General features: G+C 43.4%; 1 protein-coding gene across 1 annotated transcript; it reads left to right on the top strand.

Moving 5' to 3' along the window:
* Positions 1-222: 222 nt before the first annotated feature.
* abhd11 (abhydrolase domain containing 11) lies at positions 223-25,200 on the top strand. Its single transcript, XM_043718922.1, has 9 exons — positions 223-287; positions 396-526; positions 2,454-2,576; positions 13,378-13,612; positions 19,578-19,713; positions 19,929-20,102; positions 21,405-21,575; positions 23,114-23,295; positions 24,329-25,200. The coding sequence occupies exons 1-9, from the start codon at positions 223-225 to the stop codon at positions 24,465-24,467; spliced, it is 1,356 nt and encodes a 451-aa protein (XP_043574857.1). The 3' UTR covers positions 24,468-25,200.
* The last annotated feature ends 1,321 nt before the right edge of the window (positions 25,201-26,521 follow it).

Genomic DNA, 26,521 nt, shown 5'->3' with positions numbered 1-26,521 from the left:
ATTCCAAACTGTCCTGGTTCCTGTTTGAGTATAGGACCCTCCCCGTCATGCAACTATAGGGATAATTCCAGGGTTGTTGATGGGGAGAAGATTCCACACCAGTTTAGACCTGATATTCTCAGACTTGTTGCGGAGGGTGAAATGGCAGCAGGAATGTCAATACTCGAAAGCAAGAGAGACAGTTTACTTCAGTGGATGAAGGTTAATGCTGAAACCACGAAAATGGACCTGCGTGAGTATGAGGCAAGGTCGATGCAAGGTCGGGTCCCAGGACATACCACGTTCAGGTGTGTGAGACAGACCTGAAAGCAGCTACCTCAGGGACAATATATATCTGGCCCCTCAGAACAGCCAGAGACCCTGTCAGAAACTGTAGGTTCTCCCACTAACTGTAGGTTCTCCGTCTGTCTAATGTCAAGGAAACCTCAGAGTCTGAGATGGATGCAGCCTCAATATCGTTACCGTCAGAAGAAGAGGAGGAAACTCTCCCGAGATGCTCCAGGTGCAGAAGTCAAGCTGCGGACTGGTACATACTGCTCATAAAGGTAGGTAAAAACAATGACTGCAGATGCTGGAAACCAGATTCTGGAGTAGAGTGGTGCTGGAAAAGCACAGCAGTTCAGGCAGCATCCGAGGAGCAGGAAAATCTGACGTTTCGGGCAAAAGCCCTTCATCAGGAATAGAGGCAGAGAGCCTGAAGGGTGGAGAGATAAATGAGAGGAGGGTGGGGCTGGGGAGAAAGTAGCATAGAGTACAATAGGTAAATGGGGGTGGGGACGAAGGTGATAGGTCAGGGAGGAGTGTGGGGGAAGGTAGCAAAGAGTACAATGGGTGGATGGGGGTGGGATGTAGGTGATAGGTCAGAGAAGAGGATGGAGTGGATAGATGGAAAAGAAGATAGGCCAGCAGGACAGGTCATGGGAACGTTGCTGAGTTGGAAGTTTGGAACTTGGGTGAGGTGGGGGAAGGGGAAATGAAGAAACTAGTGAAGTCCACATTGATGCCCTGAGGTTGAAGTGTTCTGAGGCGGAAGATGAGGCGTTTTTCCTCCAGGCGTTGGGTGGTGAGAGAGCGGCAGTGAAGGAGGCCCAGGACCTCCATGTCCTCGGCTGAGTGGGAGGGGGAAGTTGAAATGTTGGGCCACAGGGCTGCTCATGTCCACGTTGAGTCCGAGGAACTGGACCTGGGGCAAACATGTCTCAGGAGAAGCTATCAGAGGAAGACCAGGCCTATATCCTCAGCGGTTATGGATGCAGTGATTGGAATCAGGTGGATTTTATTAACTATGAGATCCTTGATTGGGATTGTTAACCTGGACTAATCAGGGAGTATGGGCTGATAGCTATAAACAGGGGATTCCTCCCACTTCATTTTCCTTAAGTAAGCATTGCCCTCATCGGGCTTTGCTTAATACTGGTTCACTGGCCACATGGGTGTTTTCCTGGTGGTGGAAATATTGAATAAAGTTTTTTTGCACGAAACAAAAACAGGAGATTCAGAAAGTCTCCTGACTTCAGGACTGACTCTGAATTGTCTGGTTACAGCCAGTGTACTGTGAACATGTATATAAAGGGTGATTTGGTGACAAGATACCGGCCACTATGCAGTAGTTTTATTTTCTGCGCAGATATTAATTGGAAAGAATATGTTTGTCAAATATTGGTTCTTTGTTGAAGGAAAAGGGACAAGATAAGAAATGATTCATATTCTCAGCATTGTATCCTTACACATATAGATATGTCACTATCCACAAACTTTGTCACTGAGATCTTCAAACACATTTCTTTCAGATGTCAAGTGCAATCTATCCAGAAGCCTTTAGGAAGAACCTCAAATCAAACCAAAATGTTATTCTTTATCACTCTTTGTTCTCTGACCAGCATCTCCACTTGAAAATTGACAGAAGTTTCAAGATGCAAGATCTTCATCCATACAAAGTCCCACATCCACCACTGCCATACTGCCACACTTCAGCAAACTGACTTTGACTATCTGTTATGGACTAGGCCAGACCACTCAAAACATTCTAAAGCAGGTAACCCAGACCATAACTTTGCAATTTGTTTCAGAAAGTGGATAGTAAGAATTACCTGAAGTAAGTTAGCTAGGTTGACTTACCAGATTATAAAACAGACAAAGATTTATTCACAAAAGTATACAAGGTTTAGAATAAAGGACCCCTACAGAACTCAGTATATCCAAACTAGACTTAATTATGCTGTTCCAAATATACACAACAGTCCCAATAAGCAAACCCCCTTAAAAAACAGTACGGGGATCCAAGATGGCAGCGATCTAGGAGGATCGCGTTGCAGAGCTCCACACTGCAGCACAAGCGGGGCGAACCTTTAACCCACCCAACCTGGACCATCGCAATATCCTGGGACTCTGGAAAGGTCGTGGAGTCTCAGGAAATTGTGGAAAATCAACTTACCTGGGATTTCGCCGTCCAGGGATGCCAAAGAAGCGAGGAGGAGTGTCCAAGGCCGGGCCCTCAGCCCAGCCTGCAGGATCCTCAGACTCAATTACCTACCAAGCACTAGTGAAGGAGCTTGCGAAATCTCACGAGATGTCAGGTAAGCAAATAGAAGAGAAGCTAGCCCTGATCTCTATCATGCTGCAGTAGCATGAATAGCAGCTGGGAGACCTGGAAAAAAGGACGGATGAGGTTGAACACAGAGTCACAGTGGTGGAAGCTGGTACCAGTTTCTCCAAAGATGGGATCCAAGCCCTGGAGACGCAGGTCCGCAACTTGTATGAGATTTACCAAGTGAGAACGGGGTAGGAGAAAACAATATTCAGATTGTTCGTCTGCCGGTGGGTAAGGAAGGTGCGTGGCTGGTGCAATTTATTGGGTATGTCTTTGTTTCTCTTTAAAAAAACAAAGGAAGACCAGTTGGAGCTTTCTTTTCCTTTTTTTATTGGTAGTAATCTGGTTTAAACTATGTTTGGGGGCAGTTGGGATGTGTACTTTCAATTTCTAAGTTAAGTTATACCAAAGGATGGGTGGGGTATTTACATCTTTTTTTAAAAATAGATTATTTATTCACATTTCTATTTCATGGTGTACTTTCTTTCTTTTCTGCTTGTGTTTGTGGTGCGACTCTAGCTAGGAGGAGGGAAAATGGTTGGGGTGGCTAGATGCCTACTTATGGGCAGTTCATACCCGGTTCAAGTATTTAAATGCCAGGCTGCAGTCTTGGCAAGGATGGGCAATAGGGTTTTGGAATGGATAGTTGCCCTCTTTGGGCAGGGGATGCGTTCCCCTATTCAGCACCGTTGGCACTTTATATGTTGGTTTGCTTTTTGGTTTTTGTAGTATATAATCTTTGATAGCTTTGTAACTGTAGTGGTTTTAGTTTATGTAGTTTTTATGTTTGATGGATCTTCTGATACTAAGGCTCGGTGATTTGTGGTTCAAGTTTCTCTTCTCTGGAATTTAAATATTACTGCAGAAGGTTAGATTAGATTAGATTACTTAGAGTGTGGAAACAGGTCCTTCAGCCCAAAAACTCCACACCGATCCGCAATCCACCCAGACCCATTCCCCTACATTTATCCCTTCACCTAACACTATGAGTAATTTAGAACGGCCAATTCACCTAACCTGCACATTTTTGGATTGTGGGAGGAAACCGGAGCACCCGGATGAAACCCACGCAGACACAGGGAGAATGTGCAAACTCCACACAGTCGCTTGAGGCGGGAAATGAACCCGGGTCTCTGGTGCTGTGAGGCAGTAGTGCTAACCACTGTGCCACTGTGCCGCCCTCTATGGCTAATGACTTGATTAAATGGTGTACCTGGAACATCAAGGGGAGTCACTCACCAATTAAGAGGAAGAAGATGCTTTTGAGTCTTAGAAAGGAGAAGGTGGATATTGCTTTATTACAGGAGACCCACTTGAATGATAGGGAGCATTAGAAACTACAGCAAAATGGCTTTGATCTGGATTACTTTTCATCTTTTAATACCAAAAGTAGGGGAGTGGCTATATTGGTTAGGAGGAATCTCCAATTTAAGTTACTAGAGTGTGTTAAAGACACACATGGGAGATTTGTAATTCTCAAAGCCCTGATAAATGGGGAAGAATATGATGTTTTTAATGTTTATTGCCCTACGGCCCATCCCCTCAAATTTCTGGTAGATGCGTTCCCTAAATTGATCAGTCTCGAGTTCCAGCATATCATTATAGGGGGAAGTTTTAACTGTCTCATGGATCCCACAGTAGACAAATTGCCCAAATGCCCCTAAATACCCTCTGTACTAACTAAACAATTAGTGGATCTGTGTGTAGAGTTAGGGTTGGTGGACGTCTGGAGGCATCTCCACCGTACAGGTAGGGATTTTACAAATTTTTTCCAATCCACACAGATGTCACACCAGGATTGATTTTTTTCTGACCCCCCCTCCCCGTGGTGACCCTGGACTTAGTGGCATCTTGTACGATTGGTAATATTACCATCTCCAATCATGCTCCAGTGTACCTGTTGGTTAAGATTAAGGACGTTCCGGTGGGTCCGAGCTGCTGGCAAATGGATCCCATTATCCTCAAGGATAATAAGTTTGTGAAGTACTTCTCTAGGGAATTTTGGGCGGTCCGAGACATTAACTCAGGCTTGGTTAGGAGCCCATCCATCCTTTGGGAAACTGCCAAAGCCGATGCCGAGGGTTAGTTATTTCCTACTCTGCCAGTAGGAAGCGGCAGAAGGGCGAGTAGCAACGTCTCCTTGAAGCACGGTTGAAGGCAGCCGAGAAGGCTTACTCTGACAGGCCTGCATTGGTCAAGCTACAGAGGTCTGCATTGAATTTTGTGCTCATGCAGACAGCAAAGAAGGAGCTTACTTTTGCAAAGCAAAGGTAATATGAGCATGGTGACAGGCCAGACGAATACTTAGCATATTGCACCAGGAAAAGGAGCGCCCCTCAAGCCATTGCGGCGATTTGGGAACGGTCTGGGAACCTAATATGTGACTCCAAAAAGATTAATGTGACATTCCAGAGATTTTACTCTCAGTCATACCAATCTGAGGGTTGTGAGGATGGTCGGGCCAAAATGGAGTCTTTTCTCAAGGAGCTCCCAGACATGAACTCCAAACAAGAGTCTTTTCTCAACATTCCCTCATAATAGCAAGATGTGCAGGAGGCTGTGAAGCAGCTTCAGAGTGGAAAGGTGCCCAGTCCTGATGAACTTGCCAGCGAATTCTATAAGGAACTTATAAGTATATTGTCAGGCCCAATGCTCAACACATTCAATAACTCATACAGCCATGATTGTCTCCCACCATCTCTGAGAGAGGCCAACATTTCGCTTATTCTTAAAAAAGGAAAGGTCCTGGAGGACTGTGCTTCATAATGGCCCATGTCACTCTTAAATTCTTAAAAATCTGCTCTAAAACTTGCATTAAGGCTGGAGATTATGTACCTTCTATTGTTAAAGAGGACCAGATGGGCTTTACAAAGGGCTACAGATCCTTCAATAATGTTAGGATGCTGCTTAATGTAATTCAAGCATGTCAACAACAGTCAATACAGGGATTGGTGATTTCTCTAGATGCAGAGAAGGTAGTTGACCGAGTTGAGTGGCCATACCTTTTTTTATACTCTGAAGCGGTTTGGCTTGGGCGAAGCCTTTATAAGGTGGGTAAAGGTTCTCTACAGTGACCCTCTGCTGCGGTCATCACCAATGGGGTATGATCAAGCAATTTTAACATTTTTAGGGGCAGCCAGCAGGGTTGTCCCCTTTCGCCACTGCTTTTTACGTTGGTGATTGAACCGTTGGCAGAGGCCATTCGTAGGGATCCCAATATACCAGTTTCAGAAGTGGGGTCAAAATTACGTACAATTTTGTTGTATGCAGACGATGTCCTTTTTTTGTCAAACCCAGCAGTTTCGGTGCCTCGCCTGATACAATGTAGCAGCACGTTTGGCGCCTTTTCGGGGGTACAAGATTAATCTTGCAAAATCAGAGATTATGCCAATGGGTAGTCTTACGAAGGCGCTAGGTCTCGAGGGCAAATATCGATTCCCATTAAATGGCCATAGAGGGGTTTTGTGTATTTGGGCATATTCATTACTCCAGTTCTGAATCAGTTGTTCAAAGCCAATTTTGTTCAATTATTTGACAAAATCAAACAAGACCTTCAAAGATGGGAGGCACTTCCAGTCTCGTGGTTGGGTCGAATAGCGCTTATTAAGATAAATATTCTCCCCGTTCGTTGTACCCTATATGGATGCTCCCCTGATTCAGGAGACCGAACAGCTGGTTCAGCTCTTTTATTTGGCATTGTAAGCGGCCCCTCATTAAATTTGCCAAACTGCAATTGCCTCACAGACTAGGGGGAGAGGATCTTCCAGACATTAAAAACTATCATCTAAGCTCACTTTTATCCTCCATGAGTGATTGGGTTTGTGGGGACCCTCTTTCAGTATGGTTAGATATCGAAACCTCCCAGGCAGGGTGCCCCCTCACTAGTTTGCTGTTTTTGGACAAAATGAGGAATGTTGGGGAATGTTGCCAGAACCCAAAAGTTATCAATACTGTTAAAGCATGGAGTGCAAATTGGCAGAGGAAGGCAATATTGGTAAAACATCATCATTTACACCTATCGTAGGTATGCCGGGTTTTCAACTGGGGATGATGGATTCAGGATTCAAACATTGGGCAGCTACAGGTGTGTCTTGCATGGGCGATCTATTTGAGGGAGACACAATGATATCCTTTGTGATCAGTTAGCACGGAAATACAAACTATCTAACAGGGACCACTTTTGTTTTTTTCAAGTTAGGGATTTTATTTAAAAAAAACTACACTTTTGACTAATCCCTACAAATCCATCAGAGAGAGGATGGTGCTCAGTGCTAAGAGTACACTTTCTGTCAGTACTTTATATCATTAATTGGGGGGGTGCCCCCTCAGATGAGTTCGAACAACTCTGCAGGGTGTGAGAGAGAGAGCTAGGCATTGAGGTCTCCTCAGAGGCATAGAAAGATGTTTGGAAAAACCTAAGAAAGATATCAATTTGCAATAGGACCCATGCTTTACAGTTGAAGATTCTCCACAGGGACCATTTGGCTCCAGACCGTTTGTCAAAATTTAAACCAGGGATATCTTCAACATGTCCCAAGTGCAAGGTTGTTACGGGCACTCTTACCTATGTCTATGGTCCTGTGGTAGGCTTAAAGCATGCTGGAGCATGGGGATTTGGGGGATCTGGGGATTTTGGGTGTAAGAGTGGAGAAGGACTTGATCTCTCGTCTTCTTCGTCTGCCCAGTGTAGGTGAGTATAAGAAAAAAACTTTTCAACATGCTCACTTTCTGTGCAAGAAAGAATATCTTGCTAGGTTGGGTATCCGAAAATCCCCCGGGCCTGCCGGGTTGGCAGAAGATTGTTATGGAGCGTATCCCCTTGGATTTTCTCACAAGTATGGAACAACATAAAACTGAGAATTTCTATAAGACTTGGCAGCCCTTTTTGGAATATCTGGATGCAGATTTATCTGCCACACTAACAAGGGCTTTTATATAGCCATAACGATTGTGTTTTACGAGTCCAATATCCAGGGAGGAGGAACTGCAAATGTATGAGTGTTAAGTTTGGCTGAGTTGTTATTATCATTTATTAGTTTGTTGTTGGTTATTATTTATTTAGTTAAATAGTTAGTTTTTTTAAAATATATTTTTCTATATTATTTACATATTTGTACATGAGGGCATGTTAGGTTTTTTTTACATTTTTTGTATTCCTTCTTTGTATTGTTTTGAATTGTATTGCTTTGTATTTGTTGTAATATTTTTTAAAATCTATGTTTCAGTTAAAATATATTTTAAAAACAGTAAACATGTAACACATGCTTACAGGTTGAAGTTAGAAGGGCAGAAAGAGAGAGAGAGTTTCCACACAGAAAACTGTTGAACTCCCAACTAGTTCGGGACTGAACCACTCCCCTTTCATTTTACAGGTCACTTCTAAAACATGACTGCTTTGGCCTGAGGTCTCATCTGTTTACATATAAACAAAAGGCCTCTTAATATCTTTTTTCATCTCTGTACCAAACCAGTCACCTCGGAGCCAGGAGAGTGTTATGAACTCTCTGAAAAGGACATAGTATCCTTGAGAAAAGGAACAGCTTTTAGAAAAAAGAAACCAGCTTTGTGACACTTCCCCCTTAAAAAAATGAATCATCAATATCAAAAGATAGCTTCATTTTTAAAACCTTTCAAAAACAAACTGTTTAGTGGTCTAAAACACACATAATACACTGTACTAACTGTAAACATGCAAAACCACATGCAAATTCAGGCTGTGGCACACCCACCACCGAACGCCTCTGTATCTTATTCGAGTCTCGGTAACATATCGGTAATCACGGTTTCGTGACCTGCCACGTGCACAATTGTCAAATTAAACGGCTGCAACAACAAGCTCCATCTAAACAGTCTGGCATTTTTGTCCTTAAATTTTTCCACAAATGTCAATGGGTTATGATCAGTGTATACAATTGTCTCAGATGCATTGCTAGTAATATAAACACTGAAATGTTGTAATGCCAACGCTAAGCTTCTTTTTCCACCGTTGAATATTTCTGTTGATGAATGTTTAACTTCCTGGAAAAATACCCGATGGATCTTTCTATTTCCTTGTCATTCTCCTGCAGGAGCACCGCACCAACACCCACATCACTGGCATCGATAGCCACCCTAAAAGGCTTCATGTAATCCGGTAGGGCTAATACTGGGGCAGTGGTTAACACAGTTTTTAGACTGTCAAATGCTTTTCGACAGTCGACTGTCCACTGAAACTTCTTGCCCTTTTTTAACAATTCGGTGAGTGGAGCAGCCACACTGCTAAAGTTCGCCACAAACTTTCGGTAAAATCCACTCAATCCCAGGAACCGTAGTACTGTTTTTTCCGTTGAAGGTGTGGGAAATTCCCCAATTACTTTCGTTTTCACATCCCGTGGGGTCATTTGTCCATGTCTAATAGTATGGCCCAGGAAGGTGACTTGGGCCTTGGCAAATTCACTTTTAGCTAGGTTTACCACCGAGCCTGCCTTCCAAAGTCGATCGAACAAGTCCGATAAATGCTGTAAATGTTCATTCCATGAGTGACTAAAAATTACCAAGTTATCAATGTAAACAATACAGTTGGGTAATCTGGCAATGACCTTATTAGTCAGTCTCTGAAATGTGGCTGGAACATTTTTCATACCAAATGGCATGACTTTGAATGGATATAGTCCATTTGGCATTATGAAAGCCGAAATTGCCTTTGCTCTCGCTGACAAAGCTACTTTCCAGTAGCCTCTGAGCAAGTCCAACTTAGAAATCTAAGTTGCTTGCACTACTTTTTTGACACAGTCCTCCAACCGTGGAATTGGATATGCATCAGTCTTTGTAGCGGCGTTGACTTTGCGATATACCACACATAACCATTGGGTGCCATCTGGCTTTGGCACCATGACTATGGGTGAGCTCCAGTCATTGTAACTCACTTTTATTATACCATCTTGGAGCATGTGCTCTATCTCCTTCTGAATCTGTGCCAGCTTTGGAGGGTTATGCCTATAAGGATGCTGCTTATTCAGAACAGCATCTCTTATCGCTACATCATGCACAACTAGGTTAGTACTTCCCAGTTTATTTTTGCAAATCTCCCATGTGATAGTAATAACACTTTCAGGTCATAGAGTCATAGACATGTACAGCACAGAAACAGACCCTTCAGTCCAACTCATCCATGCCAACTAGATAGCCCAAACCAATCTAGTCCCACCTGCCAGCACCCAGCCCATATCCCTTCACACCTTCCTATTCATATACCCATCCAGATGCCTTTTAAATGTTGCATTCATACTAGCTTCCACCACATCCTCCGGCAGCTCATTCCATACACGTACCACCCTCTGCCACTTAGGTCTCTTTTATATCTTTCCCCTCTCACCCTAAACCTATGCTCTCTGGTTCCGGACTCCTCCAGCCCAGGGAAGACACTTTGTCTATTTAACCTATTCATACTCCTCATTGTTTGAGAAACCTCTATATGTCACCCCTCAGCCTCAGCTCCCGGGAACACAGCTCCAGCCTATTCAACCTCTCTTGATTGCTCAAATCCTCCAACCCTGGCAACATCCTTGTAAATCTTTTCTAAACCCTTTCAAATTTTACAACATCTTTCCGATAGGAAGACCAGAATTGCACGCAATATTCCAACAGTGGCCTAATCAATGTCTTGTACAGCCGCAACATGACGTCCCAACTCTTGTATTCAATATTCTTACTAATAAAGGAAAGCATACCAAATGCTTTCTTCACTATCCTATCTACCTGTGACTCCACTTTCAAGGAGCTATGAACCTGCATTCTAAGGTTCTGCAACACTCCCGAGGACCTTACCACTAAGTGTATAAGTCCTGCTAGGATTTGCTTTCCCAAAATGCAGCACCTCACATTTATCTAAATTAAACTCCATCTGCCACAATTGGCCCATCTGATCAAAATCTCATGGAATTCTGAGATAACCTTCTTCACTGTCCACTACACCTCCAATTTTGGTGTCATCTGCAATCTTACTAACTATACCTCTTATGCTCACACCCAACTCATTTATATAAATGGTCACAGGCCTCCAGTCTGAAAAACAACATCCCACCCTCTATCTTCTACCTTTGAGCTAGTTCTGCGTCCAAATGGCTAGTTCTCCTGTATTCCATGAGATCTAACCTTGTTCACCAGTCTCCCATGGGGAACCTTGTCGAATGCCTTACTGAAGTCCATATAGATCACGTCCACTGCTCTGCCCTCATTAAACCTCTTTGTTACTTTTTCAAAAAACTCAATCAAATTTGTGAGACATAATTTCCCATGCACAAAGTCATTTTGACTATCCCTAATCAGTCCTTGCCTTTCCAATTATATGTACATCCTGTCCCTCAGGATTTCTGTCACACAGAGACAATTATTGTGGAGGAGTTCAAAAATTCACTTCCTGAAGTAGTGAGAACTAATGTGGAAGACCAGAGAGGTAAGACTGCAAGATTAGCAGTAGATTAGCAGATGATTTTGAGTTGGTTCATGAATCAAAGTCTGGCTTTTGACATCAATTTCAATCTGTGAGGGATACAAATTGGGGAAAGAGACATCCTCAGATGGTAGGGAAAAGATAGTTTACCACATAGTTGAAAGGAAAACTATAAGAGGGAAAAAGAAGTGAAAAAGCTTAGGTGTTTTCGCTGTAATAAAGTAGGCCTCATGAAGTCATAAGGTGGGAAGATGGATGTGGGAAAACAGGATATAATTGTGAATTTTGTTGAAGTGGTAAAGAAAAGCACAGTGGAAGCTAAAAGGCTGCAAAAGAATGCACACCTGATCAGGGGTTGGTTGAGAAGAAAGATGAAAGAATTCATCAACACAAATATTCCACAATTGAGTAGACCTTGTGTTTGGTGTTGACATTGCAACATTTCAACACTTATGTTACCAATAATGTGTCTGAGACAATTGTATATACTGATCATAACCCCTTAAGGTTTTTGGAAAAAATTAAGAATAAAAATTCCAGACTCTTTATATGGAACTTATTATTGAAGCCATTCAGTTTGAAAATTATACATGTGGTAGGACATTATTGTGATGAAGGATTATGGAAATGATCAGTTGTGGAAGAAATGGATTGAAATGGACTTTAGGATTGAATGTTTGCATGCTTACAGTCAATGTAATGTGCTTGTATTGCAGTTTACTGATAGCGTAAAACTGAGAGCTTTTAAAAATGAAGCCATCTTTGTATATTGATGTTTCATATTTTTCATGGGGTGATGTATGATGATACAATGGCTTTAAGAGGTGTACTTTGTCCTTTTTTTAATGAAGAGAGGTTGAGGCAAAGGTGCAGAGTGGTCTATTCCTAGGCAATAAAATAAACAGCTTATGAGGCCTTGGATATTTTTTAAAGTTGGAACAATAGAAACAACATGAAGGAATGGGATCAGACTCCCATGGAACAAGAATTATAGTTTAACTTTCGGTAGCTGTTGGGGTTTGGAAGCTGCTATATAACTCTTCCTGCTATGGCAAAATGTTTGCGTTATCTCACTCTCTCAGAGTTTTCTCTTAATTTCTTTCTTCCCGGACTGGAGAATATAAAGTTCAGAATAACAGTCATAGATATGTACAGCATAGAAGCAGACCCTTCAGTCCAACATGTCCATGTCAACAAGATACCCTAAACTAATCTAGTCCCATTTGCCATCACTTGGCCCATATCCTTCTAAATCCTTTCTATTCATATACCCATCCAGATGTCTTTTAATATTATAATTGTACCAGCCTCCACCACTTGCTCTGGCAGCTCATTCCAATACACACACTACCCTTTGAGTGAAAAAGTTGTCCCTTTTAAATCTTTCTCCTCTCACTCTAAACCAATGCTCTCCAGTTCTGGACTCCCTCACACCAGGGAAAAGACCTTGTCTATTTACCCTATCCATGTTCCTCATAGTTTGATAAACCTCTATAAGGTCATCCCTCAGCCTCCCAACACTCCAGGGAAAACAGCCCCAACTCTATTTAACCTCTCTCTATAGCTCAAATCCTCCAACATGTCCCTCATAGTTTGATAAGCCTCTATAAGGTCATCCCTCAGCCTCCCAACACTCCAGGGAAAACAGCCACAGCTTATTCAGTCTCTCCCTATAACGCCAACCCTCCAACCCTGGCAACATCTTTGTAAATCTTTTCTGAACCTCCAGTGCAGAACTTCCCATTAAAAATAAGGAAAAGTTGGGATTTAGGCTATCTTTTTAATATAGTTTGAGGGAGTTTAATCTGGTTCATTACAATCTAAAATGAGCAAGTTTTTGATGAAGGAACTTCAAAAGCTTTGGGATTCAAAAGGAGGTGACATTACTGACTTTCAGTGACAGATAACAACATTAACTTTAAAAGAGAGTCTATCAACCCAGATTTCACTCTGGGTCCTGAACTTGTTCACTAGTAACATCAGCTGGAATCATAAAGGCAGCACAAAGACTTTCAAAACATGTATTGCAGCCATGTGTGTTCTATACTTTTGTCAAAGCAGCCATTGAAAATTTTCTAGTTATGAACAATAAAAGTTGGGAAATTCAATCAGAGTTCTGGAGTTGATCCTGGCCATATCTCCAGAAAGAACTATTCCCAGCATTAAAGTGAGTAACACTTCGCTGATCCAGACCAAATGGGAAACAAATATCTCTTCCTCAGCATCTTTCTCTGGACTGAATCAACAACCTTTTTCCTCCTTCCTACATTTACTATAAATGACAAAGAGTTGGGTTTGAAGAAATGGTCAGACCATCCACACACAGCAATGTCCTGCACATAAGCCCGTTACTCAGGTCAATCCTGGAGCAGTGAGGTAGATTCTTCACCTCACCGGCAGGGAGCGCTGTGGGGTGGCCGTGACGTCATCAGCGCGCGCCGGTTGACCCCGGTGACCGGTCGGGGCCGCGCGATGCGCGCTCTGTTGTTGGGACTTGGCCGTTGGGCCGGGCCGGTGCGGAGATGTCTCCCGGCCTGGGTCCCAGTCCTGCCTGCGGCTTACAGCCGGCTCGCACAGGACACCGCGCTGAGGTGAGTGTGAGCCCGCGGACTCAGATACCTTCTTACCCAGTCCTCCCCCGGGTTGTCCGGCCGCTCTCCTGGTCCGTTACAGTTTAAATCCGGCTTTACCCGGGCAGGTGCAAGCACAGCATCGCCGGTGGAGTGGCTCCTCACAGGCAGGGTCTGGTAGCCACAGGAGCAAAGGGTTCGGGAGTTGATCAGTGACATGGTCAGTGGGATGGATTCGGAGGGTCAGGATGTAGGGAATTGGTCAGTGGGATGGATTCGGAGGGTCAGGATGTAGGGAATTGGTCAGTGGGATGGAGTTGGAGGGTCAGGTTTTAGGGAATTGGTCAGTGGGATGGAGTTGGAGGGTCAGGTTTTAGGGAATTGGTCAGTGGGATGGAGTTGGAGGGTCAGGTTTTTGGGAATTGGTCAGTGGGATGGAGTTGGAGGGTCAGGTTTTAGGGAATTGGTCAGTGGGATGGAGTTGGAGGGTCAGGTTTTAGGGAATTGGTCAGTGGGATGGAGTTGGAGGGTCAGGTTTTAGGGAATTGGTCAGTGGGATGGAGTTGGAGGGTCAGGTTTTAGGGAATTGGTCAGTGGGATGGAGTTGGAGGGTCAGGTTTTAGGGAATTGGTCAGTGGGATGGAGTTGGAGGGTCAGGTTTTAGGGAATTGGTCAGTGGGATGGAGTTGGAGGGTCAGGTTTTAGGGAATTGGTCAGTGGGATGGAGTTGGAGGGTCAGGTTTTAGGGAATTGGTCAGTGGGATGGAGTTGGATGGTCAGGTTTTAGGGAATTGGTCAGTGGGATGGAGTTGGATGGTCAGGTTTTAGGGAATTGGTCAGTGGGATGGAGTTGGATGGTCAGGTTTTAGGGAATTGGTCAGTGGGATGGAGTTGGATGGTCAGGTTTTAGGGAATTGGTCAGTGGGATGGAGTTGGATGGTCAGGTTTTAGGGAATTGGTCAGTGGGATGGAGTTGGATGGTCAGGTTTTAGGGAATTGGTCAGTGGGATGGAGTTGGATGGTCAGGTTTTAGGGAATTGGTCAGTGGGATGGAGTTGGATGGTCAGGTTTTAGGGAATTGGTCAGTGGGATGGAGTTGGATGGTCAGGTTTTAGGGAATTGGTCAGTGGGATGGAGTTGGATGGTCAGGTTTTAGGGAATTGGTCAGTGGGATGGAGTTGGATGGTCAGGTTTTAGGGAATTGGTCAGTGGGATGGAGTTGGATGGTCAGGTTTTAGGGAATTGGTCAGTGGGATGGAGTTGGATGGTCAGGTTTTAGGGAATTGGTCAGTGGGATGGAGTTGGATGGTCAGGTTTTAGGGAATTGGTCAGTGGGATGGAGTTGGATGGTCAGGTTTTAGGGAATTGGTCAGTGGGATGGAGTTGGATGGTCAGGTTTTAGGGAATTGGTCAGTGGGATGGAGTTGGATGGTCAGGTTTTAGGGAATTGGTCAGTGGGATGGAGTTGGATGGTCAGGTTTTAGGGAATTGGTCAGTGGGATGGAGTTGGATGGTCAGGTTTTAGGGAATTGGTCAGTGGGATGGAGTTGGATGGTCAGGTTTTAGGGAATTGGTCAGTGGGATGGAGTTGGATGGTCAGGTTTTAGGGAATTGGTCAGTGGGATGGAGTTGGATGGTCAGGTTTTAGGGAATTGGTCAGTGGGATGGAGTTGGATGGTCAGGTTTTAGGGAATTGGTCAGTGGGATGGAGTTGGATGGTCAGGTTTTAGGGAATTGGTCAGTGGGATGGAGTTGGATGGTCAGGTTTTAGGGAATTGGTCAGTGGGATGGAGTTGGATGGTCAGGTTTTAGGGAATTGGTCAGTGGGATGGAGTTGGATGGTCAGGTTTTAGGGAATTGGTCAGTGGGATGGAGTTGGATGGTCAGGTTTTAGGGAATTGGTCAGTGGGATGGAGTTGGATGGTCAGGTTTTAGGGAATTGGTCAGTGGGATGGAGTTGGATGGTCAGGTTTTAGGGAATTGGTCAGTGGGATGGAGTTGGATGGTCAGGTTTTAGGGAATTGGTCAGTGGGATGGAGTTGGATGGTCAGGTTTTAGGGAATTGGTCAGTGGGATGGAGTTGGATGGTCAGGTTTTAGGGAATTGGTCAGTGGGATGGAGTTGGATGGTCAGGTTTTAGGGAATTGGTCAGTGGGATGGAGTTGGATGGTCAGGTTTTAGGGAATTGGTCAGTGGGATGGAGTTGGATGGTCAGGTTTTAGGGAATTGGTCAGTGGGATGGAGTTGGATGGTCAGGTTTTAGGGAATTGGTCAGTGGGATGGAGTTGGATGGTCAGGTTTTAGGGAATTGGTCAGTGGGATGGAGTTGGATGGTCAGGTTTTAGGGAATTGGTCAGTGGGATGGAGTTGGATGGTCAGGTTTTAGGGAATTGGTCAGTGGGATGGAGTTGGATGGTCAGGTTTTAGGGAATTGGTCAGTGGGATGGAGTTGGATGGTCAGGTTTTAGGGAATTGGTCAGTGGGATGGAGTTGGATGGTCAGGTTTTAGGGAATTGGTCAGTGGGATGGAGTTGGATGGTCAGGTTTTAGGGAATTGGTCAGTGGGATGGAGTTGGATGGTCAGGTTTTAGGGAATTGGTCAGTGGGATGGAGTTGGATGGTCAGGTTTTAGGGAATTGGTCAGTGGGATGGAGTTGGATGGTCAGGTTTTAGGGAATTGGTCAGTGGGATGGAGTTGGATGGTCAGGTTTTAGGGAATTGGTCAGTGGGATGGAGTTGGATGGTCAGGTTTTAGGGAATTGGTCAGTGGGATGGAGTTGGATGGTCAGGTTTTAGGGAATTGGTCAGTGGGATGGAGTTGGATGGTCAGGTTTTAGGGAATTGGTCAGTGGGATGGAGTTGGATGGTCAGGTTTTAGGGAATTGGTCAGTGGGATGGAGTTGGATGGTCAGGTTTTAGGGAATTGGTCAGTGGGATGGAGTTGGATGGTCAGGTTTTAGGGAATTGGTCAGTGGGATGGAGTTGGATGGTCAGGTTTTAGGGAATTGGTCAGTGGGATGGAGTTGGATGGTCAGGTTTTAGGGAATTGGTCAGTGGGATGGAGTTGGATGGTCAGGTTTTAGGGAATTGGTCAGTGGGATGGAGTTGGATGGTCAGGTTTTAGGGAATTGGTCAGTGGGATGGAGTTGGATGGTCAGGTTTTAGGGAATTGGTCAGTGGGATGGAGTTGGATGGTCAGGTTTTAGGGAATTGGTCAGTGGGATGGAGTTGGATGGTCAGGTTTTAGGGAATTGGTCAGTGGGATGGAGTTGGATGGTCAGGTTTTAGGGAATTGGTCAGTGGGATGGAGTTGGATGGTCAGGTTTTAGGGAATTGGTCAGTGGGATGGAGTTGGATGGTCAGGTTTTAGGGAATTGGTCAGTGGGATGGAGTTGGATGGTCAGGTTTTAGGGAATTGGTCAGTGGGATGGAGTTGGATGGTCAGGTTTTAGGGAATTGGTCAGTGGGATGGAGTTGGATGGTCAGGTTTTAGGGAATTGGTCAGTGGGATGGAGTTGGATGGTCAGGTTTTAGGGAATTGGTCAGTGGGATGGAGTTGGATGGTCAGGTTTTAGGGAATTGGTCAGTGGGATGGAGTTGGATGGTCAGGTTTTAGGGAATTGGTCAGTGGGATGGAGTTGGATGGTCAGGTTTTAGGGAATTGGTCAGTGGGATGGAGTTGGATGGTCAGGTTTTAGGGAATTGGTCAGTGGGATGGAGTTGGATGGTCAGGTTTTAGGGAATTGGTCAGTGGGATGGAGTTGGATGGTCAGGTTTTAGGGAATTGGTCAGTGGGATGGAGTTGGATGGTCAGGTTTTAGGGAATTGGTCAGTGGGATGGAGTTGGATGGTCAGGTTTTAGGGAATTGGTCAGTGGGATGGAGTTGGATGGTCAGGTTTTAGGGAATTGGTCAGTGGGATGGAGTTGGATGGTCAGGTTTTAGGGAATTGGTCAGTGGGATGGAGTTGGATGGTCAGGTTTTAGGGAATTGGTCAGTGGGATGGAGTTGGATGGTCAGGTTTTAGGGAATTGGTCAGTGGGATGGAGTTGGATGGTCAGGTTTTAGGGAATTGGTCAGTGGGATGGAGTTGGATGGTCAGGTTTTAGGGAATTGGTCAGTGGGATGGAGTTGGATGGTCAGGTTTTAGGGAATTGGTCAGTGGGATGGAGTTGGATGGTCAGGTTTTAGGGAATTGGTCAGTGGGATGGAGTTGGATGGTCAGGTTTTAGGGAATTGGTCAGTGGGATGGAGTTGGATGGTCAGGTTTTAGGGAATTGGTCAGTGGGATGGAGTTGGATGGTCAGGTTTTAGGGAATTGGTCAGTGGGATGGAGTTGGATGGTCAGGTTTTAGGGAATTGGTCAGTGGGATGGAGTTGGATGGTCAGGTTTTAGGGAATTGGTCAGTGGGATGGAGTTGGATGGTCAGGTTTTAGGGAATTGGTCAGTGGGATGGAGTTGGATGGTCAGGTTTTAGGGAATTGGTCAGTGGGATGGAGTTGGATGGTCAGGTTTTAGGGAATTGGTCAGTGGGATGGAGTTGGATGGTCAGGTTTTAGGGAATTGGTCAGTGGGATGGAGTTGGATGGTCAGGTTTTAGGGAATTGGTCAGTGGGATGGAGTTGGATGGTCAGGTTTTAGGGAATTGGTCAGTGGGATGGAGTTGGATGGTCAGGTTTTAGGGAATTGGTCAGTGGGATGGAGTTGGATGGTCAGGTTTTAGGGAATTGGTCAGTGGGATGGAGTTGGATGGTCAGGTTTTAGGGAATTGGTCAGTGGGATGGAGTTGGATGGTCAGGTTTTAGGGAATTGGTCAGTGGGATGGAGTTGGATGGTCAGGTTTTAGGGAATTGGTCAGTGGGATGGAGTTGGATGGTCAGGTTTTAGGGAATTGGTCAGTGGGATGGAGTTGGATGGTCAGGTTTTAGGGAATTGGTCAGTGGGATGGAGTTGGATGGTCAGGTTTTAGGGAATTGGTCAGTGGGATGGAGTTGGATGGTCAGGTTTTAGGGAATTGGTCAGTGGGATGGAGTTGGATGGTCAGGTTTTAGGGAATTGGTCAGTGGGATGGAGTTGGATGGTCAGGTTTTAGGGAATTGGTCAGTGGGATGGAGTTGGATGGTCAGGTTTTAGGGAATTGGTCAGTGGGATGGAGTTGGATGGTCAGGTTTTAGGGAATTGGTCAGTGGGATGGAGTTGGATGGTCAGGTTTTAGGGAATTGGTCAGTGGGATGGAGTTGGATGGTCAGGTTTTAGGGAATTGGTCAGTGGGATGGAGTTGGATGGTCAGGGAATTGGAGGGTCAGGTTTTAGGGAATTGGTCAGTGGGGTGGAGTTGGAATGTCCGGTTTTAGGAAATTGGCCAGTGGGATGGAGTTGGAGGATGGGTTTTGTGGAATTGTCAGTGGGATGGAGTTGGAGGGTCAGGTTTTGGGAGTTGGTCAATGGAATGTGTTTCTAAGTTTGTAATGGCTAGTTTGTATGTATACAGTGCACAATATGTGGACGATCTGAGATCTCGTGGCCATTTGTCCAGTTTCTAGTGGTTGACTTGTTAACTTAGTCTCGTACCTGACTGCTTTATGCTTCATTATCTTATTTTGGTGGTGCTGGCAATTTTAGGGGAACAACAAATTATTCTTGAGCTGGCCACTCTACTGCAACGTTGAACTGCCCACAGAGTGTATTTCTGTTTCTTTTGTGTGCACTGTACCTTTTTCCTTTTCGTCTCCTCGCAGGCTTGTAATGGGAGGCTTGTGATTGCATTATCTCTGTGCAGCGTGATATTGACAGTAGATTTTTCCCCACATGTTAGCACTGTTGGCCAGTGATGACTGCATTGAGCGCTAGTGTATTTTCTTTAACCTTTTATCATTAGCCTTTTGAAGTTCCCGTCATTATGGTTTAATTCTGTAGTCTTTATGACAAGGTGAAATTTGTTACAGATTTTGAGTTAATTGGTTAGTTATTGACTTGCTTTCTTTAGACCAGTGGACCTTGCCTATGATGTATTGGATGGCAGAAATACAGAAACTCCGTTGGTCTTCCTCCATGGACTCTTTGGCAGTAAATCAAACTTTAATTCAATAGCCAAGGCATTGTCTCAGCGGACAGGCAGAATGGTGAGTTAATGGAGAATGTGCGCAGATTCAACGCTATATTTGAATGTGATGCAAACTTCCCACTGCTTTTACAATCTGTTATGTAGTGACAGTCTGAATAATGCAGAGAATGTGATTGTCTGACCATATCTCTGTTCAGCCATTGTGTGCTTTATGACAGGCGTAAAGCCAGATTTTCAATGTATTTATGATCATTCTATTTCTCTTCTAATGAGGTGGTGACAGTGGATAACCGTAACCATGGTGATAGTGGACACAATCCAGTGATGACTTATGAGGCAATGAGTATTGATTGTCAGAATTTGCTCAACAGTTTACAGCTTCCAAAGTGTATTATGATTGGCCACAGCATGGGTGGCAAAATTGCAATGACAATAGCGCTGCAAAAGGTATGTTTGAATGACGACAATGAATATATCAATTGAAGTGGTTATTATTTGCTTTGGTAAATTGCACCTTGTGTAACACTAAACCATACAAAAGTTCCCAGATTGTGCTCTCTGTGTGTGGAGTTTGTTTAGCTGAGCTGGTTCAGCACTTGAGTGCCCAATTGGGAGTGTGGCTTCTTGGGAGGATCAGCTAAGGTTTCTAATAAGCAAAAGTGTGGATGTCAGGTGAAGATAGGGCAGTGTAGCAGGTTGTTTGTCTTTGGGACATTCTTGCTAAGCCTGTTCTTGACTAACAAAGAGAAATTGCTGGAGAAATGCAACAGGCCTGGCAACATCTGGGGTGGTATGGTGGCTCAGTGGTTAGCACTGCTGCCTCTCAGCCAGGAACCCAGGTTCAATTCCAGCCTTGGGTGATTGTGTGGAGTTTGCACATTCTCCCAGTATCTGGGTTCCCTCTGGGTGCTCAGGTTTCCTCCTGTAGTCCAAAAATATGCAATTTGCTGATTGGCCATGCTAAGTTGCCCTTAGTGTTCAGGAATGTGTAGTCTAGACGGCTTAGCCATGGAAAATGCAGAGTATGTGGGTGGGTCCTTTTGGGATGGTGTTTGGAGCATCAGTGCGTACTTGTTGAGCCAAATGTCCTGGTTCTGCACTGTAGGGATTCTATTCTATGATCTGTGGAGAGGAAATAGAATTAGCTTTGCAACTCCAGTGACCTGAAAAGAAATGGGCAGGCAGACAATCAATTGTTGACCACGAGCCTGGGAATGAGAGAAGCTGGAGAGTAGTTGAAAATGGGTTACCTTTATTGGATACCTGTACTGATTTCAGTACAAGACCCAGGGTTGTGGGGATAGGCAATAGACATGGAAGAAGGTGTTTACATTCTGAAATTGTTAAACTCAATGTTCAGTATTAAAGGCTGTAAAGTACCTAGGTGGAAGGTGACATGTTTAGATTAGATTACATTACAGTGTGGAAACAGGCCCTCCATCTTATCTGCATCTGATATTCAGACATGCACATTTATTGCAGAGATTACTGATGAACATTCAACAAGCAAACTGATCTTTTTTTATTCCTAACCCATGTACATTGATGCCAGTTTCATCAGCTCTTTTGTTGCTCGGACTGGCATCAGTGAACTCAGCACAAAGTAAACATTCTACCCAGAACCATTTGGTCTATCCAGCTCAGTACCATATTAGGCAGTACATTTAACTCACTGAAACATTAAAGTTGAGCATTTTAAACTTGCCTTATGACATCGAGCGGTGATAATGTTCTGTTGTCTCTGCTCAGCCAGAACTGATCGAAAAGCTTGTTGTAGTGGATGTCACTCCCAGTCAGACCACCTCGCGTACACCTTTCCCAAAATACATTGCTGGCATGAGGAAAATAACTGTGGATGGTGACTTGCCAAGGTCTACTGCACGAAAACAAGCTGAGCAACAGCTCCAACCATACATCAAGGTAAAGCTCACAGTCACTTTTGTGGTAGTTTATACAAGTAATATTTGAGTGTGCAGAGCAGCACTAGCTGAAAACATTTAAAGGGGCCACTTGCAGAACTTGCCATCTGAAGGATTCAGGTTTTGTTTAACCTCTTCAACATAGACACTAACTTTAAGTTTCTCCATTTCATGTGTAGGGGCGGCACGGTGGCTCAGTGGTTAGCACTGCCGCCTCATAGTGCCAACGACCCGGGTTCGATTCCAGCTTCGCGCAACTGCGAGTGGAGGTTGCACGTTCTCCCCAGCAATTTCTGGATGGGTTTCCTCCGGGTTCTCCGGTTTCCTCCTACAATCCAAAGATGTGCATGTCAGCTGAATTGGCTGTGCTAAATTGCCCAAAGTATTCTTTAATAATTTCTTCGTCTGAGTTATTCTCTTTCCCTGTTGTATCCCTCCTCTTTAGAGTACTTGGTGAATTTGTTCCCCCTTTCCTCAAAAATAAGTTATGTGCTACATTATTCTTCCACTTTTATTTTCAATACTGGAATATTACTGCTCTTTTCTTCAATTGTCTCTTTCTTGCTGTTCAATGAATGCAAGACTAACATTTTCAGAGTTTAGTAATTTGAGGGCCTGAACACCACTCTCCAAGCAAACTTACATCCAGACCACACTCCATCATCTTAATGAACAGACTCTATCCCCACTCCCAGTCCTACCTCTTCTACACTGTAGATTTTGTCATCACATGGGCTGCTTTCAGCACAGCCAAACTATCTTCATGTACGTATACATATCTTTCTCTCCTTTTGGGCATCATCTCCAATTATTCCCTTGTTCTTTTACTCCCTCAGCTTCTGTCTCCAAGAGTTTGTACCACCTTTTCCTAGCTCCTACTAGTTTTGATGAAGGGTCACTGGACCTGAAACGTTGATTCTGCTTTCCCTCTGCAGATGCTGCTGAGTTTCTCCAGCAGTTTCTGTTTATAAGATTTCACAGCAATTATTGGGAACTACCATGAATGACTGTGTAAGCCTTGGGCTGCTAAAAGGTTATTCAATCAGTTTTGGATGAGATCTTGTTGTGAATGTCTTACATAGATGGATGAATAACAGTGAATAAGGTATGTAGCGTACACAATTCCACCTAATGAATCATTCCTCAATGAAAGTCTGGTTTTTGGGAGAGCAGAGAAGAAAGGAAATCCTCTGCATATGTGACTGATGTTCAATGGCTTAAACCAGGGTGACTCTGAGCTCTGCTGTAGATGGAGTTTTTGGTGGTGGTTATTCTGTCTTGCTTTATAAAAGAACTTAAAGGTGGTGATTTGAGTCTTTGATTATTTTTATGGTATAAGTGATAGATTCTTGAAAAGTAAAGTTATGAAAGGTACGAGGATATGGAGGAAGTGATGTTAAAATGAACTAAACCGTGTCCTTAATCAGGAACAGGCTTAAAGGGTCGAGGGGTCCTGTTCAGAATTTATATGTTCATATCTGTGGTGTGGTATGTTATGGGTATGATGCTCTCTGTTAACACCATTCCTCTTGTTTCTAGGAGGGCAACATCAGACAGTTTCTCTTGACTAATCTGGTGAAACATGATGGTCTGTATATTTGGAGGGTTAATCTGGAGGCTGTTGCAAACCAAATGGATTGTCTTCTGAACTTCCCCAAGTTCAATAGTCCTTACACTGCCCCGACACTTTTTCTGGGTGGGGGCAATTCTCCTTATATCAGGTAAAGATTTTCATAACCTCATAACCTCATTTGCTCATGACCCCGCTGTTTAAAATTTCACTCTCATTTTGAATGTACTCAGCACATTACACACACTGTATACTCACTGATGCTAACTTCGATGTATTGGAAAGTCATGCTTGAATTCAGGATTATTAGTCCAAATGAAACAATTTGTTCCATTGATACGGAACAGCACTCAATAGACTTCACAATTGGGAAATGAAGCATAAAATATTTCATGTTTTGCGTTTCTTTAAATTCACCAGTTGGATATTCGAGGAGTATGCACTGGTGCCCTTTTTTGTTTAGCTGTATTTTCCAGTGCAACTTCTGAGGGCTCACTTACCACAGTTTTCATTTCTCATGTGTCACCTTGGACAATGCCACACATTTTTGGTTTGAATCACAGGTATAACTCTACTGGCTTTTTGGAAGCTATGACTTGAAGGTGCCAAGGACTGGAATGGTCAAAGTTAAAAATCTCACAATACCAGGTTATAGTCCAGCAGGTTTGTTTGGGAGCACTAACTTTCGGAGCGCTGCTTCTTCCTCAGGTGGTTTTCCACAGCTTCCAAATAAACCTGTTGGACTATAACCTGGTGTTGTGAGTTTTAGCTTTTTGGAAGCTAGACTATAAAGCAATTGTAAACCAACAGACAAATTCTTATAAGAGAATAGTGAGCTCAATTATTTCCTGTATTTCATAATATTAAAAATAACAACTGATGCAAAGTTTTTCCTTAACATTGGCCTGTGATTCAAGTCAAAATCATACACTGCAACAATTTTGGGAAGCTTAATTTACCTTCCCTAGGTCACAGGATCTGAATCAAGTCTTAGTTGATTTCATGTGGGCTAACAGATGGGGTGCTAAGTCATCATAAAGCAGGAATTGAACCAATTACCTTCTAACCTTTATTTCTCTGTGTTAGGCAATCAAATTGTGGTGTACTTAAGCATACATGAGTGCATATGTTGTCACTGTTAACATTTGCTGCTGTGTTAATTAATTTTTTTATTCTTTTTAAAGTGACAAGGACTATCCCGAGATTAAGCGGTTATTTCCCAATTCTGTCATTGAACATGTTCCTGGAGCTGGCCATTGGATCCATGCTGAGAAACCACATGACTTTATAAATGCCATCTGTGCATTCCTGGGAACCAGTTAGAAATGGATGATGGACTAAATAGGAGCACCCTGCAGAGAGGTTCACTAGTCAGACTCTGCTAATTGCTTCTGTGGTGTTCATTAAGTTCTGCAGTTCATTTCGTGAGATGTACATTTGAGGTCAATCAACTGAGCACAAATTGATGATTCAATGCCACACTATATTTTAAATATACAATAATAAAAACATATTGGAACTTAGTGAGTATGTTTTAGCAAATTTCTGAAAGCTAGAAGCAGGTAAGTGCTGAGATTTGGCATATAAAAAAATTTATGTTAATATAATAAACAAACTGGGCTAGAATTGGAGAAATTCATTCATTCTAATCAAATACTGAAGAGTGCTGTGAGATGCAAGCCATTGTCCTGATGCCAGAGAATTGGAGTAAGTGTGTAGCATATTTATTCCCCATTCAGTTTGAATCTGGAATGTACTGGACAAGTATTGTGAGGACAGAGTTGAGCCTTGCCTGCTGCAGTTTATTGTCTGTCATCTGATGTTTCGATTATCCTGCTTCTAAATGAAATTGGAAAATCCAATCATAGATTGTATTAAAGACCATGGACCCGAATTTGTATAAGCTCTGCAACTAATGTACTAACTATAAAATTCCCTAGAACTTTAATTTCAGGGATAGGTTTGAAGAACTGATTGTCTGGGTTGGGACAGAGCCTATGTATGCCATGAGTATCAGCTCTGTTTTAGTGTTCAGTAATAAACATGTTCCTTTCCAGTCAGGATTCCTGAGTTATTGCATTAATGCAATTAGTAACACTTATACATTTAAGTATATAGGTTAGTGTATATCATGTACACCTAAACCCCCTCAACCTATTAGTCAAATTCCTGAACCTTAAAACATGCACTAAGGTAAGTACATCTTTCCTTCATCAGGTAAAAGGTCAGAAGTCACATGACACCAAATTACAGTCCAACAGGTATATTTAAAATCACAAGCTTTCAGAGCACTGCTCCTTTGTCAGGTGAAGTCACCAGGTAAGAGAGACAAGCTGGATGCATTGATTGGGTGTCTGTTGCACTTCTTTCAGTAGCTACTGATATAAATCAAACTCTTAGAGACCCAACATTTATAAAATTAATAAGTTTGACAGTTAGAATAATCACATTCCAGAAATACCTCCATCCAAACCTGACACATTAAAAAGATCACTTGCAACTTAGGAGGAAAGCACTATGATGAAAATTACTTTACTGTTAGAATAAAAAGACTAGGTTTAAAAAGGTTGAAAGGGAGAGGTGCATCTGCATGTAGAATGGAAATAAGTTAGCTTATTGGATTGCAAGCTTTATTTTCACTCATCTGACTTCATTCATTCATATGTTGCTTATTCCAAGCTCTTAGTACAATCATGACTGTGAGTACAAGTATTGGGAGTAATATTTGAGAAGTCAGCTGTTTGAGCCAAGGCTGAGGATCTTATACTGAAATGTGTGTGTGCAGAGCAGATGGTCTGAAGGAAACCAAGATCGCAATGACTACGTGAGGCAACCTGAGTAATAACAACAGAGCATCTGTCCTTTTGATCCCTGATGCAAAAAGAAATGTAACATTAGCACTCCCCTTCCCCCACATTGAGTGCTGACTGCTGCTGTCAGCAGGCTATTCATTCAAAAGCTTCAGATGTTTAATTGGCCTTGTCTATCAGAATGAAGCAGACTGTAAATCAGCGCTCATGGAACTGAAATAAATATTTGGATTTAGAAAAGTCAACCAGTGCACAGAACTCCAATGATGGAGCAAAGAAATACCAGCTTAACCAGTCCATGTACTCTGATACTTTTAATGGGAAGTTTATATCCACCAGAATCATATAAAGACATTACCGGACTTTCTGAATTCAAATCCAATCTATTCCTCCCAATTTTCTCTGCTCTTCTGAAGGAACTGGTTCCTCTTGAAGTAGAAGACAACTTTTGATACTAAACCCAAAGACAACAATCATTTTATGTGTGGACAGATTTAACAGGTAACTTTGCTATTAGACATCACAGCAAAACCTGAAGCTGTCAACCATAGAGTTATAGAGATGTAC

Source organism: Chiloscyllium plagiosum, chromosome 28 (genome assembly GCF_004010195.1).
Source record: "Chiloscyllium plagiosum isolate BGI_BamShark_2017 chromosome 28, ASM401019v2, whole genome shotgun sequence".
Taxonomy (NCBI): domain Eukaryota; kingdom Metazoa; phylum Chordata; class Chondrichthyes; order Orectolobiformes; family Hemiscylliidae; genus Chiloscyllium; species Chiloscyllium plagiosum.
The sequence above is the reverse complement of the archived record's forward strand: the minus strand, read 5'-3'. Positions and strand labels throughout refer to the sequence as shown.

Coding starts and splice junctions, on each gene's coding strand:
- abhd11 (XM_043718922.1), top strand. CDS start 223: ATGGACCTGCGTGAGTATGAGGCAAGGTCGATGCAAGGTCGGGTCCCA. Junction 2,577..13,377: donor GAAATCTCACGAGATGTCAG/GTAAGCAAATAG, acceptor CCCGTTACTCAG/GTCAATCCTGGAGCAGTGAG. Junction 13,613..19,577: donor GCACAGGACACCGCGCTGAG/GTGAGTGTGAGC, acceptor TGCTTTCTTTAG/ACCAGTGGACCTTGCCTATG.